This window comes from Corvus cornix, chromosome 20, assembly GCF_000738735.6.
Source record: "Corvus cornix cornix isolate S_Up_H32 chromosome 20, ASM73873v5, whole genome shotgun sequence".
NCBI classification, from domain to species: Eukaryota; Metazoa; Chordata; class Aves; order Passeriformes; family Corvidae; genus Corvus; species Corvus cornix.
Window position 1 is genome coordinate 14,222,784 of NC_046349.1, and position 13,550 is coordinate 14,236,333.

At 54.5% G+C, this 13,550-nt stretch overlaps 2 protein-coding genes across 2 annotated transcripts; both read right to left on the bottom strand.

Moving 5' to 3' along the window:
* Positions 1-917: 917 nt before the first annotated feature.
* Positions 918-4,646, bottom strand: SNAI1 (snail family transcriptional repressor 1). The gene is made up of 3 exons (XM_039563724.1): positions 4,530-4,646; positions 3,465-3,968; positions 918-2,249 (listed from the first exon to the last, which is right to left on the bottom strand). The coding sequence occupies exons 1-3, from the start codon at positions 4,606-4,608 to the stop codon at positions 2,068-2,070; spliced, it is 765 nt and encodes a 254-aa protein (XP_039419658.1). The 5' UTR covers positions 4,609-4,646; the 3' UTR covers positions 918-2,067.
* A 3,473-nt stretch (positions 4,647-8,119) lies between these two features.
* Positions 8,120-13,538, bottom strand: RNF114 (ring finger protein 114). Its single transcript, XM_039563608.1, has 6 exons — positions 13,377-13,538; positions 12,497-12,647; positions 11,921-12,027; positions 11,281-11,395; positions 10,294-10,401; positions 8,120-10,087 (listed from the first exon to the last, which is right to left on the bottom strand). Exons 1-6 carry the CDS (start codon positions 13,493-13,495, stop codon positions 10,022-10,024), a joined length of 666 nt encoding a protein of 221 aa, XP_039419542.1. The 5' UTR covers positions 13,496-13,538; the 3' UTR covers positions 8,120-10,021.
* Between the last annotated feature and the right edge of the window lie 12 nt (positions 13,539-13,550).

The following is a 13,550-nucleotide window of genomic DNA, read 5'->3' on the forward strand; positions in this document are numbered from 1 at the left end:
ACAGCTGCACACATCTTCCTGCCCTGAGCAGCCCCTGGGAGAGGCGCCGGGAGCCGGACGGCCGCGGGCTGCAGGGGGATGAGAGTTTGAGGACGCGTGCCCTTTTATTCCCTGGTCGAAAGCAATGACCGGGAGATGGCACTGAGGAAATGCGGAGAGAAGACAAAAATCCAGTCCCTGGGGGAGGCAGGCAGTAAGTCTGGCTGCAGACTCTGAAGCACCCTGAATGGGAGCGGCTGGGAAGGTGCAAGGCAGGTGGCTTGGGGCATTGGGAGTTTCACTATGGAAATCCTGGAGGCAGACACTGGGGTATCCCGCAGCACCCGCCCCTGGTGCCCCCCAGGTGAGGGACAGCCCCTCCTGTGCGTGCTGACGAGCTCTGCGGTGACAACAGGATGTGTCAGCTCTGCTGCTGCGCCACCCACATCGGGTCACCCACCCCGGTGCTGGAGGCGTCCCTGGGGAGGCTCGGGATCCTGCCGAGAGCCAGAGCCAGCTCCGCCACCCCAGAGGAACAGTGCCCTGTGCTGAGGCATGGACCTGCTCCCCAGGGAGTGCTCAGGGATGCGGGCAAGCCACAGGTGCTCCAGCAGCTCCAGGGGGATGCCAGCACCCACCCGGGCGGGCTGGGAGGGACAAGGCAAGATCTTGTGCTTTCCCACATGGAGCCTGAGAGGTCCACTGCACCCCCAGCCCGCACCACGGCACAGCTGCCCCAGCCTTTGGCAGGAACTGACTCAGCCTGACTGTTCCTCTCCCGAGAGGCAACTGCTCCACACGTTCCCTCCTGCAAATGCCCCTTTCTAGTCACCTGCAGCCAAGAGCACCAGGTGGGAGGAGAGCTGAGCCCAGCACCCTGGTCTGCACAGCACTCCCCTCTTACAGCTGCATATTCACCCCAAGCACCCACAAAACCGTATTATAAATTAATCATTTTATTGAATATCAATAAACTGTATATAATTATATAAAAAGTTTCATCAGTACAAAATTGTGGCACAAAAATATAAATACCAGTGTACCTTTGAAATGTAAACATCCTCTTTGTAATGATTCCATGAAAACAATGTCCAAAGAAAGATGCATTCAGGAGGCACCTGTCAATACCCATAAAGAGGGCTTTTGGCACACACCTGTCGATGGACAGCCTTGGGACAGGCCAGCATTGTATCAGCTGACAAGTGCCTGCTATTAGTCACAGTTCTCTTGAAAAGCAGTTGTTAAGAGTCATTTTAACAGGTGCTTGAGTGCATAGCTGCTCTGTAAACAGGGCTGGGGTTTGAAATGGCTACCCCTGCCTTTCATGGACACTGTTAATCTCGCAGGCATTGCAAATTGTCATTGTGCTGGGGAGAAGCAGCTGCTTCACAACTACTGGGATACTGTATTATTGCATAGTTACACCTTCTACAGGCAGGGTATATACACTCGGGGTACGGGGGGAGTGTCTTGTCCTTCATTAAAAAAATACTGGTTCTTAGAAGTTACCGAGTGGTTATGGTGTTATAAAAACAAAACAAAACAAAACAAACCCAACACAAAACCCCCAACCCCCCCAAGCTACATGGTCGCAGTGTTCAATACCAGCACAGGGCCGAGGGTGCAGGTCCAGCCCTGCAAGGTGCCGAGTGCCTCTGGCAAGGGGAGGGGGGCACCTGCTGAGGGGCTGGGGCAGGACAGCGACCCCCGAGTTTCACACACGGCACCGAGTCCAGGTCTGCACCCCCAGATGCCAGGAGGGGAGAAGTGGTCACAGCACCAAGCCTGTCTGAGTTCAAGCAGTGTTTGGACAATGCTCTCAGGCACATGGTGGGGTTCTTGGGATGTCCTGCACGGGGCCAGGAATTGGACTTGATGATCCTGATAGGTCCCTTCCAACTCAGCATATTCTACAATCAGGCTCTTGCATTGCACTGGAGGCACCACGTGAGGAGTGTGAGGGTCTCAGGGGCCAGAGTAGCAGTGTCCGGCCCGGTGCACACTGCAATGGTGAAGGAGGAAACTAACTCCTACAGAAACTGGTTATAATATAGGTATTTGTGATGAGAGGCCAGGGGAGAGGAGTCCTCAGCGAGAGCCAGAGCAGCCCGTCTCCTCATGCTTGTGGAGCAGCGACATGCGGGAGAAAGTCCGGGAGCAGGTTTTGCACTGGTACTTCTTTACATCTGAATGGGTCTGCAGGTGGGCGCGGAGATTAGAGCGGTCAGCAAAGGCCCGGTTGCAGTGTGTACAGGAAAAGGGCTTTTCACCTATGGGACAAAGAGAAACGCTCCCAATTAACCAGTGCATCAACACATGGGGAATATCAAAGAAGGAGCCATTCATTAGCCAAAGTTTGTGCAGAGCACAGTGAAAAGAAGTGCTGGCTGTTATTGTTCGCGGGAAAGCCGGGTATGGACAGCATTGCTTGGGGGAGAACTGCCAGCTTGGGAATTGCCGGCTCCCAGAAAAACCTTTCCTATGAACCACGGTAAAACTAATGCTGGAAACATCTGCAAGTAGCACGGCAGTTGCACATACAAACGAAAGACTCGATACTCGTCTCCTGCGCGGAGCCAAGCGAGGAGCTCGCAGCAAGGCAGGAAAGCCGAGCGCTGTGTGTTAATTATATCATAGCAGGCAGCGGCTGCGAGGCGCCAGCCCAGGGTGAGTGGAGCTATTTCCTCTGCCGAGCCCCGCGCTCCCCCTTCTCCTGCCCGGCTCGCATTGAAAAGCCTGGCCAGGGCGAATTCCTCCCAGAAAGACTCTTTTGGAGGAAACAAATGTGTATGCTCAATTTGGAAAGCACAATTAAGTCTACCCGGCTTCCTTCAGCCATCATCTTTAGTACGTTAAGAGGGTGTGAAATCAGTGCCAAGTCACAATTACACCGTCCCACAGCCCCACAAAGGATGCTCGGGAGATGCTTTGTCGGGGCGGCCGCGGCAGCGGGGTGGGCTGCAGCTGCGCACCCGGCCCCGCGCCAACAGGTGCCTGCAGCACCTGCCCGCAGGCCCCGCCGAGGCACATCCCGGCAGCGGGCACGCCTGGAGCCGGGCTCGTCCCCGCCTTGGCGGCTGATGGTGGGTGGGCAGCTGCGGCTGAGGTGCTGCCCCGGCTGGGAGCCCTCGGTGTGGGCAGGGATGGATGCTTTGGGCACGGCAGTGCACAGGAGGGGGGCTGCAGCAGCCTCACAGCCCCACTTTATGACACTTCGGCGAAGCCTGTGCCGTCGCTGGCGGGCCGGCTCCCAGGCGGGCACTGCACTCGCAGCAGCCGCACGGATTTACAGGCTGGGCCTTGACCCTGCGCTCCGTTCCAGCCAAGAGGATATTTAAAGGACACTTCAGAGAGATGTGCCAAGGGGGTCTGGGAAGCCCTTATCTCCCCAGATAACACCCGACACGCCGATTCGCTGGGGCAGTGGAGCAGGGAAGAGGGAGGTGATAAGGCAGGGGGGGGAGAGGGACAAGAGGGGACGTTACCAGTGTGCGTCCGGATGTGGCCCTGCAGCAGCCAGGGCCGGGAGAAGGCCTTCCCGCACATCTTGCAGACGCAGGGCAGCGTGTGGCTCCGGATGTGCATCTTGAGAGCCCCCAGGCTCACGTACTCCTTCTCACAGTACTTGCAGCTGAAGGATTTCCTGGCCTGGGCGTCGCAGTGCAATTGCTTGTGCTTGGAGAGCCCGGCGAAGGTGGAGTACGCCTTGGCACACTGGGCACAGCGGAAGCGCTCGGCGGCGGCGGGGGCCGAGGCCGGGCTGGGGGGCCCCGAGCTCTTGCCTTCATCCTCCTCGCTGGAGAGCGCCGTCAGGTCCAGGGCGGGGGCCGTGCCGCCCGCAGCCTCGCTGCCCGGGCCGCCCGGGAACAGGCTGGACAGCAGCCCCGCGTCCCACACCAGCGGCGGGTAGTAGGCGCCGGGGCCGAGCACCTCGGGCGGGGGGATGACGGGCAGCGGGCACGTCTCGTACAGCAGCGGCGCGGCCAGCACTGCGGGAGGCGGCGGTGGTCAGCGGGGCCCTCGGAACGAGGGCGACAGGGCCCAACCCACCCCCACGGGCTCAGCGGGACCCCATCCCAGGCCATTCCTTGGGAGCCCCGCGCCGCACCCCTGAGTCGGAGGGGCAAAGGGATCCCAACCTCCCCATGGGAGCCCAGAGCCGCAGTCCGCCCCGGGAAAAAGGGGACCGACCTCACACCACAGGAACCCCGCGCCCCTACCCGCCTCGCCGCAAGGGATGGGGTGAAGACAGCCCCACGCTCCCGCCCAGTCGCGGCACGGGGAGCTCCCCACGCGCCCATGTGCGCCCCATGAGGGAGCCACCGCTGCCACCGACATCCCCGGGGTACTAGGGAGCGGCTCGGCATCCCAGGACACGGGGGATCCCGCGCCACGAGATGCACGAAATTGAAACAAACAGCTCCGCAACCCTGCGAAAAGCCGGTCAGTCCCCGCCCGCTCCCGTGTGGAGCCCTACGGAGATCCTGCACCGAGGCCCCCGCCCCATCCCGCGGAGCGCCCCACGTGCACGGCCCGTCCTGTCCACGCACCGGCCTGGCTTTCCAGCTCGCTGTAGTTGGGCTTCTTACTGGCCGAGAAGTGCTTCTTCACCAGGAAGGAGCGCGGCATCTTGCAGCCCCGGTGCCGCCGCTGCCGCGGGGCCGCGCTGCCGCCGCTCCCGCTGATATCTGCGCGGGGCCGGGGGCGCGGCGCGGGGAGGGCGGTGCGGAGCCGCCCCCGGGGGCCGCAGCCAATGGGCCGGGCGGGACGGGGCGGGCAGGGGCAGGGGCAGGGGTCGGTGTCTGCCCCGCCGCCGGGGGCCGGAGCTCGGGGGCCGCTCCTGCGGTGCGGCCGCGCTGCCCGCCCGGTGCCGGAGTACGAACCGCTGCATCAGCCGCTCCTGGCTTCTCTCCGCAGCATTTCCCCGTGCCATGCTGCCCGCCGGTGCTCCGGAGGGACCGGTGGGGGGAACCCTGGACTGACCCACGGCCCGTGCCCAGCGCGGGCAGAGCGGCTCGGCGGGCTGGAGGAAGGCGCTGTGCCCTGGGGTGATCCCCGGAATCCCCCCCGCGTCCTTCCCCTGTCCCACGGCTGAGGACTGCGGTGTGGGTTGGGACAAGCCTCCGCCGTGCCCGGCCGGGACACAGCCCTGCGGGAGAGCACGCTTCGCCACCGGTTAATAATCCTCTGGGAAGAGGCAGTGACTTTCGGAGCATCGGGATGGATCCGGCACAGCCCTCGGTGACTCCCTCCCGCTGCCAGGGGTCAGGAGCACCTGGCCAGACATTTTCTTTTCTGCTGGGAAGGTTTTGGGCAGTGCAGCCGTCCCTCAAGCAAGCTCCCTTCTGTTCTCTTTCCTCCTGCTTTCCCCCGACTCTTTTCCGCGGTCGAATAGCCCCGCTGAGGCACACGCTCCCTTTGGCTTCCCGCTCCACAGGGGCTATGTGCCCGTGGGCAGGTGCCCAGGCACGGCTAGCGGGTGCTGGGCAGCGGTGAGCAGAGATGTACCAGTCCTGCAGCCTGGGCTTCCAGCTCACCCCGGCCCTCTGGCTCACGTGGGGGTTTCCCCGCTGAAAGGGCTCAGGGCACGGCTCCAGCCACCTGCTGCAGGAGCCGCGCTCAGCTCCGGGCCAAGACAGCTGCGGCTGCCGGAGGAGGAACAGGTCCTGCTGGGAATGCCTCCTCCGGCCCTGCCACTCGGAAAAGGGCCGTGTGCTGGGCCACTCGTGACTCAGCCGTCACACATCACACATTACTGCGCCAGCCCCTGCTGACCACATGTTACTGTTTAGCCACAGCGACAAGAAATGCAGAAGTGGGAGCAAAGCTTTCCGCTGGCACGGCTCCAGCGCAGGGGCTGAGCTCACTGTCAGCCTTTCCTCGGGGCAGGAACAGCTTGGAAAGCCTGTCCTGCCAGCCACGAGTATCCTGCCCCGACCAGACGCATTTGCAAACTCTTCCCCTGCAGCCATGTGCTCTGGTACTGGATCATCCCTCCTTTGCTGTGGAATTGCCCATGGCTTTCAGCAAGTGTTTATCTGCAAAACTCATCCCTGGATCAGCCTGAAGTTCAGGGGGAAAAGTGCCCCTGAAGCCCTTGGGGGATACAAATCACCAAGGCCGGGTCCTCCCGTTTCTCTCGGGGGTCCGGAGGTGCAGCTCCCCGCAGGGCGGGGGCAGCAGCCCGGGGGCTGTGCAGGTGCCTCCTCCTGTGCAGGTGCCTCCCCCGGCCCCTCGCCGGTGCCCCCCCGCGCTCCTCCACCTGCCGCGGATGTGGTTACAGTGGGGACACTTGCACCAGGAACACAGCGAGGTGGTTTTCTTTGAAGAAGCAAAGCCGACTCCTGCGTTCTTTCTGAAATGGTGATAATCAGATTTTTTCAACCATTGCATGTGGAAAAAACTTGCCTGTGCTAGGGGAAAAAACGAGATCAAGGGAAAAAGCAACCTGACCTGCCTGTGCCTGTGAGCCAGGATGATAGGGGACGGAGAGCAGGACGCAGGGGAGGGGAAGCTCTGCAGTGGTTCATGGGCTGGAAGTGGCAGGGAGTTTCTCAGTTGTCCCACCCTCACCATCAGAGAGGGCATCAGCTGAGCCCCAAAGTGGTCAGAGCAGACCTGCCACCAGCCTGTGGCACAGCTCCAGTCCCAGAACCACAAGGACTGGCTCAAGGGGCTCACCAGTACATTTCAACCACCTCCAGAGCAACAAGTCTGCTGAAAATTCTTCTTTTTCCTTCCCTGGCCCCATGTCTCCATGAAGCATCTTGAATATCTGGCTGCAGAGCAGAGCTGCTCCCACCAAGGGAGGCTGTGGTGGGAAAAAGAGAAGTTCTGGCCGTGGGATGGAGTGTGAACCCTTACTGCAAGGCTGAAGAAGTTCCCTGAAACCCACAGCAGCCCCCTGAGCCCAGGGGAGGAGGCTGGGGCCGAGCACTGTGCGGGGAGGAGGGAGCCCCGCTCTCTCCAAGATGCAAGACCTCCCTCTGCCGTCAGCGTGCAGCTCACAGAAGCTCCACGGAATTATTTTTTTAAACCCTAGCATCTGTAAAGACAAAATAAATGTAAGAACTAGAAGAGAGATCTAAGCCAGTAGCAATGACACTTAATTTTCACTAAATGCTGAGTATCTTCTGGAGTTTTAGGGAAGGAGTAAGGAAGGAAAAGCAAGTTTTTGTACTGGTTTCAACAGTCCTCATTTGTACCACCCAGAGAATGATGTAATTTGTCCATAAAAATGAGTTGGTTTTGATAAGCACAGACCAATGCAACCGTGACACAAAGATCTACGTCAGAAAAACGAAAACCCACCCCCAAAACAGGCAAATGCTCCACTGTAACTTTCAGTATATTTAAACCAAAGAAAAGTTTTAGGACTGCAAGCAAGGACTGCAATCCCTCATTTGCCCTTCCATGGTTTAACACAGCCTTGGTTGGTTAATCCTTCCTGAGGTGGGCTCAGCAGTCCAGTATAGCTGGGCAAAGGCCTTGAAGAAATTTTGCTGCTCTCTTTTCAGTCAGGTGACATGAGGAGCCGGATCACAGCACTTAGACTGCGGCAAGATCTCATCCCCCAGCCTAAGGAGACCATGGGGATTTGTCGCTGTAATTCCAGATGAAGCAATGCCTGTGCATTAGGAAATCAATGCTGACAACAATTTATCAGACCTATTAAGACCAGTCGTTGTCTGGAGACAAATTCATTTAATAAAATAGCTCAACTGCAAGCCCGGCTCCTCCCATTGTGTTTCTGTGTGCTAATTGTCCTCCTCAGGCTGACTCCTTGTGCCAGACATGGGGAATTTCACAGGTCCGGGCTGGCCCGATTGCATTATCCCCCACAATGCGGCTGCACAATCAGCTGCTGACGAGGCGAGAGCAGCTCTGGCAGAGCACTGCCCCCTTCCCAGGGACACTCACTGGGTTTAGAAGCCTAAACTGGCTTGTCCTACACAAAGGATTTTTTTTTACCACCCAAACGAGATGAGTGGAGGCCGTGCACAGCACACAGGTGCCTCTCATCAGAGCGGCTTTTCACCAATCAGGGAGTCTCAGTGTACCCCGGCGAATGCAAACGCTCTGGCTGCTCAAAGGAAACATGTGGACCATGAAGAAGAAATGACAAGAGCTGACACAAAGGTAGGATTTTATAAATTAAATGGCCTTTATTTGTAATTTGTCTTCAAAAGTCAAAAACATGACAAAGTAATTACTCGGAAGCTCCTAATTGCTCCTAAAACATTTTATCAGAATTGCATGGAAGTGCACTTAGAATAGAAGCAGGAATCTGGATTCCTGGCAATGGGCATCACCAAACTGCACGGTAGCCAGATCTGAGAGATCCCCATCCAATCCCCAATACACCATCACCTCTTTGCAGGTCAAGCATTAAAATATCCACCCCCAAATACAGCACTTTTCCTACAGAACCAGGAGATTCCATGTCTCCCACCCCCACTGGGCTTCCAGTCCCCATGCAGGTGCTCAGGGGTGAGTGTGTAACAGCCCCTACTGGGGTAGAACCCCAAGGTCAGCTGAGAGGTGCCAGAGGTCTGGCTGGACACAAGGTTTAATCACGAGGTTACACTGGAGTGTGTTTCATGATTTTCAGGGTAAGGCTAGGCTGCAGTCTGCAGAGCACGATGGGAGAAGGTTACTGCTCAAATCAATTAACCAGTACTCAATTCCAGGGTGCAGGCCCACTGCTCCACTTACAACACTTACACTGGACATCTCGACACTGTGCTTTACAGGTTCTGGTCAGGTGCCTCAGGCCCTCAGATCTCAGCAGCTTCTCTGTGAACTTAATGAAAGCATCAAATTAAAATCAAGGAATCCCTGTGGCAAAAGTGTAGGCTTGAACACAGAGTATCCATTTACCAAGGGCTGGAACTGTCCTGCTTTCAGGGCTATGTTTTACTTTTCCTTGAAAGCTACACCTGACTAGTCTACACACATGCTGCCAGATGGCAAACAATCCAAGTACAGCTTCAGCTACTTTAGGAACATTTAAATGAAGAACAGGAATTCAAAACACCTGATAAAATCTGTGATGCAGAAAGGAAGTGCTATGCCAGTGCTATGAATTACTTGTAAGTTTTTCGACCAGCTTGCCTTGAGAAATGGAAAACCCAAGAATATATATGAAAATTTTAGCTTAAATAGAAAGCAGAGGTATTGAAAAAAACCTTCTGAATTCCCCTATCAGCATAAGGCTTAAAATTACTAGGAAACCAGTTTCAAATCCACCAATTTAATCATAAAGCCAGCAATTTTGATTAGTATTTGCTGAGATAGTTAAAAAATTACACATTTTAACTAAGACCAACACTAAACTTCATTTTCCAGGCTAGAAATTATAGTAGGAGTATGGAGGAAACTAATCATCATGCATAGAACTGAAGTATTTTGAACTAGTTTTTACACAGTGCAAAGATTTCCTAGGAAAGTTTGCAGTTGGAACACTCATACTGAAGATGTGTTTTCCATATAGTTGGGAGGCTGCCTGTAAGGATTGAAACACTGGGAAACATTATGGAATCAAAGGTATCAGAGGTCACTTGCATGAGAGGTGGTTACAGTTAGCACCTGAAGTCTCACTAGAGGGAACAGAGTTACCAATACACTTCACATACAACCACTTGAGATATGTAAATGAGATTGGGAAGATATTTATTAATTAGTTCAGGCCATTCCATCTGGAATGGTTTTGATTTTAGACAGTCAAATAAATACAACTGCCAAAGAAACCAACAGGCATAGGTAAAGGAAAAAGCCTTGGTTCCCACGTGTTGATCTACAATGAAACTGAGTCTAAGCAAGTAGAAAAATGGGGCTGACAGGGCTGAATGTCAGAGACCATGACACCAAAAGACTGAGTGGTACAGAAATATCAAACCAGGATTGAAAACTGAGATAGCATTAAAGTCTTCTGTACTTCTGGATGCCTGAGTTAATCTTGGGATGTGCAGGGAGAAGTGCAAGGATGCTGGGCATTTCCCCCTCGTGGAAGCTTGGGTTTACAGTAAATCTTCTGGCTGAATCACTTATCCCGCAAGGAACGCATCAAAACCTGTGCCATGATATCATCTTCATCAGCATCATAATCCTGGGAACAAAGGGCACAGAAAGGCTTTCACTGCAACAGCCACACTGGGCAGTACAACAAGTGGCAGCAGCAAGAGCTGCACTTCCCTGTGCCCTCCCGTTTGTGCCAGGACACATCTGCACGCTGGGATTCCACAGCAGCGCCCAGGGAGCGGCGCTGCCTTTAGGAGCGCCCAGGCTGCCTCCCAAGGGGGAGCAAACACCTACCACAAACGTGTCGTAGGAAAAGCGGTGTCGTCTCTGCAGGTGCTCCATGAAGTTAGCACTCCTGTAATTTGGGTCCCCCCATGGCATTGAGGCACAAATTGGGCAAACCTTCAAGGAAAAAAAACCAGTTAGGCCCCAGTGGTTCAGTGCTTTAACACTGACAGCAGGAAGGGCAGGGCAGGGCCAGCCTGGGGGAGTGAAGCTCAAGGTTTGTGCTGTCACTGCTCTGTATGCAAAGTGATGGCCAATAACTTGCTGGGACATTTAATAGAAAAGCCTCAGATAACCCTGAATCATTTCAATTAATGTCTTAGATCCTTGAAATGGAATGGTTTACTCTTCTCCCACATTCTGAAAATCAGAACTCACTGAAGTCCCTTGCTTTATAGGACTTCAGCCTTTATTTCTCAGTAGCAGGAAAGTTTCCTTGGTCTTCTCTGCAATGTTCACTTCTCTCCAAGAGAAAAAAGGAACTTTTTTTTTCCCCTGAATAATCTGGAATTCCAAAAAACTTTCCAGAAAAATGGAAGTTTCAAATTCAGTTCCATGTTTTGCCATTCCTCTTACATGAGAGGAAGTATCACAGACAGATCACTAGAATGATACACTGTTTTTTGCAAGCATTTCCTCCAACAGTTTATAGTATCTCCTTGCTGTAAACAATGGGAAAAACAAGGAGAAAATTAAATGTCTGACATATTTTTTTAATTATATTTTACTAATTTGCTATGCCTAATTAACTTTGAATGTGTGCCATTTTTCAAGGATGAAAGGAGGATGTGGCCCAGCTGCAGTGGGAGTAGAGACCAGAGACCCACTGAGAGGAGACAGCAGAACCACACCAGGCTTAGAGGCATGACCAGCACAGCCACACTGACTGAACAGCAATTACATCTACTGAATTCAAGAGCAAGTCTCTAACTCATTGTTTCAAAGGGCTTTAAGACCAGACTTCGTTGCAGTTCTTGCACCAAGACTTTTTATTACCACTTGTTTTGCATCCATGCTGTGCAAAGCTTTGCAGTGCTCAACCAGTCCTTCTTGATCAAAGTTCTTCTCACTGCAGTACGGGCAAGGGAAGGTGAAGCGATTTGGGAAGTTCCTGGTTGGGGGAGAAAAAGAGGTTATTTAAAAATACAGATTATTCAAAGCAGTAATCTTACGTATGCAATTAAGGCAAGCTAATTTTAACAATCAGTTTATAAACTCCTAACAGTATCTTAGGGAACTCAATATTGTCCATATTTAGACTGAATTACAGCTCTTCTATAAATGTTCTAAGTGCCATTTATCACCTTTTTCTCAAACACCAGGGTACCACCCACTAGCCACACACAAGAGCACTGCCACCAACTCCCACTTCCCTCATTGTAGGTGAATGCAATCAGGAGACACAGGTATTTAAAAAACCAGCTACATCTACAGAATGCCCTGATCTTAGAGATGTCCTGTGCATGGACCAAGCAGAAGCAGCAGAGTTTACCTGGGCACAGTCAGCTGCAGGATGAAGGCTGTTTTACCTATGTAAAAATTAGCACCCAAACTGAGCAAAGAGGTAAAGCCTGCTTTCACTTCAAAATTCTTTCTCGTGACAGAAAAGCCCGGGATTTCAGAGCAGAGGTGTTACCTGGTGTTGTGGAGGGGCTCTTTAGTAACAGCTTTCACACCTTCCATGATGTAATTCTGGTACTTGGAGCAGGAGGCTGCGTGGCTGCGCATCTTGGAGAGGTACATCTGTGCAGGCAACAACAGCACAGCAAGGTGAGCCCAAACCACCTGCACCTCCTGCTACACTTCTGAGCAGAAGCAGCAAAGTGTAAACCAGAGCAGCTTTCAATAGAAGTGTTAAAGCAGAAAATCCAAATACTTCAGCTGACCAAGTGGAAAATTTTTGCCATTACAGGTTAGTTAACTTGTAACCCTGCTGTCTGTGGTATGTTACCATACACCCCTGCGCACAGCAGCAACCTTTCACTGTAACTTTAAAATCAAAATCTTTCATTTGAAGTTTTTTTCCTGAACAGGTAACAATAAAAAAACCGTGGAAAGAATGTCAGCATCTGGGTGCTGCCTATATAAAACACCTCTAGCACATATCAGAACAAACATTTTGACCTGATTTTGCAGAAAGCTGAGGAGGAAGCAGTTTATTTTCCCCTAGGTGGACACATCTCATGCACTTAATTTCCAAACACTTTCATACTTTTTTATTGCAGCCATTGCAAGTGGTTTCTGTCGTTTCAATTTGCTTTTCCAAGTCCAGAGCTCTGCTCCCAGGAGACAGGGTGCTGCGGCACACCCCACAGACTGGCTTCTTGGGCTTCAGACACTCCTGCAGGCATGGCGTGCAGAAGCTGTGGTGGGAGAAAAGGAGGAGGTGGTGAGACAGCCCTCTGGGCACCAACAATGCCCACTGCCCTTGCATGGCCTCTGCCCAAAGGAGTAACAGAGTCTCGAGACCCAATAAAGAAGGGTAAAGGAGGAGCTGCTGGCACCTGGGCACGAAAGGAGGAGGTGGAGGCTGCCATGCTCAGCATGGTTTGCTGGACAGTGCTCTGTGCCCTCGGTTTCTGCACAGAATCATGGAATGGTTTGTGCTAGAAGGGGCCTTAAAGCCCATCCAGTGCCAGCCTTGCCATGGGCAGGGACACCTTCCACTGTCCCAGGCTGCTCCAAATCCCGTCCAACCTGGCCTTGGGCACTGCCAGGGATGGGGCAGCCTGTGCCAGGGCCTCCGCACCCACACAGGGAGCAATTTCATCCCAACATCCAACCTAAGCCTGCCCTCTGACAGTGTGAAGCCATTCCCCCTTGTTCTGTCACTTCATGCCCGCGTTCCTCAGAAGGAACGGGAACCGAAAGTGGCGGAACACTGCCTTTCCTTCCCCCCCGCTTTTCTTTCGTTTTCTCCCTTTCAAGGACGCTCCAGGTCACGCAATCGCCGCTGCCGGGGCGCAGCGCAGCGTGCGCAGCCCCTGCCCTCAGCCGCCGCGGGGGCCCCGAGCCGCGGCTCCTCCCGAGGCCCCGCAGCCCCCGCGGACCCAGCCCGGCCCCCCCGCCCCGGCCCGGCGGCGGGCGCTCACACGTGTCCGCAGGGGACGCGCACCGGGCTCTCGAACACCTCCAGGCACACGGGGCAGGTGAGGCGGGACAGCGGGTCCGGCCGCCGCTCCGGGGCCCGCGACGACCCGCCCGCCGCCATCTTCCGCCGCGCCGCCAGGGGGCGGCCCTGCGCACGCGCGGCCCCGCCCGGGCCC

Bases quoted from the DNA above. Each gene is read 5' to 3' on its own strand.
- SNAI1 (XM_039563724.1), bottom strand. From the start codon at position 4,608: ATGCCGCGCTCCTTCCTGGTGAAGAAGCACTTCTCGGCCAGTAAGAAG. The intron at 3,969-4,529 runs GTGCGTGGACAG...CGCCTCCCGCAG, and splicing joins CGAGCTGGAAAGCCAGGCCG to TGCTGGCCGCGCCGCTGCTG. The intron at 2,250-3,464 runs GTAACGTCCCCT...TTTGTCCCATAG, and splicing joins CCACATCCGGACGCACACTG to GTGAAAAGCCCTTTTCCTGT.
- RNF114 (XM_039563608.1), bottom strand. From the start codon at position 13,495: ATGGCGGCGGGCGGGTCGTCGCGGGCCCCGGAGCGGCGGCCGGACCCG. The intron at 10,402-11,280 runs GTAATAAAAAGT...TTTTCCTTGAAG, and splicing joins GCATGGATGCAAAACAAGTG to GTTTGCCCAATTTGTGCCTC. The intron at 10,088-10,293 runs GTAGGTGTTTGC...CTTTGTTCCCAG, and splicing joins TTTCCTACGACACGTTTGTG to GATTATGATGCTGATGAAGA.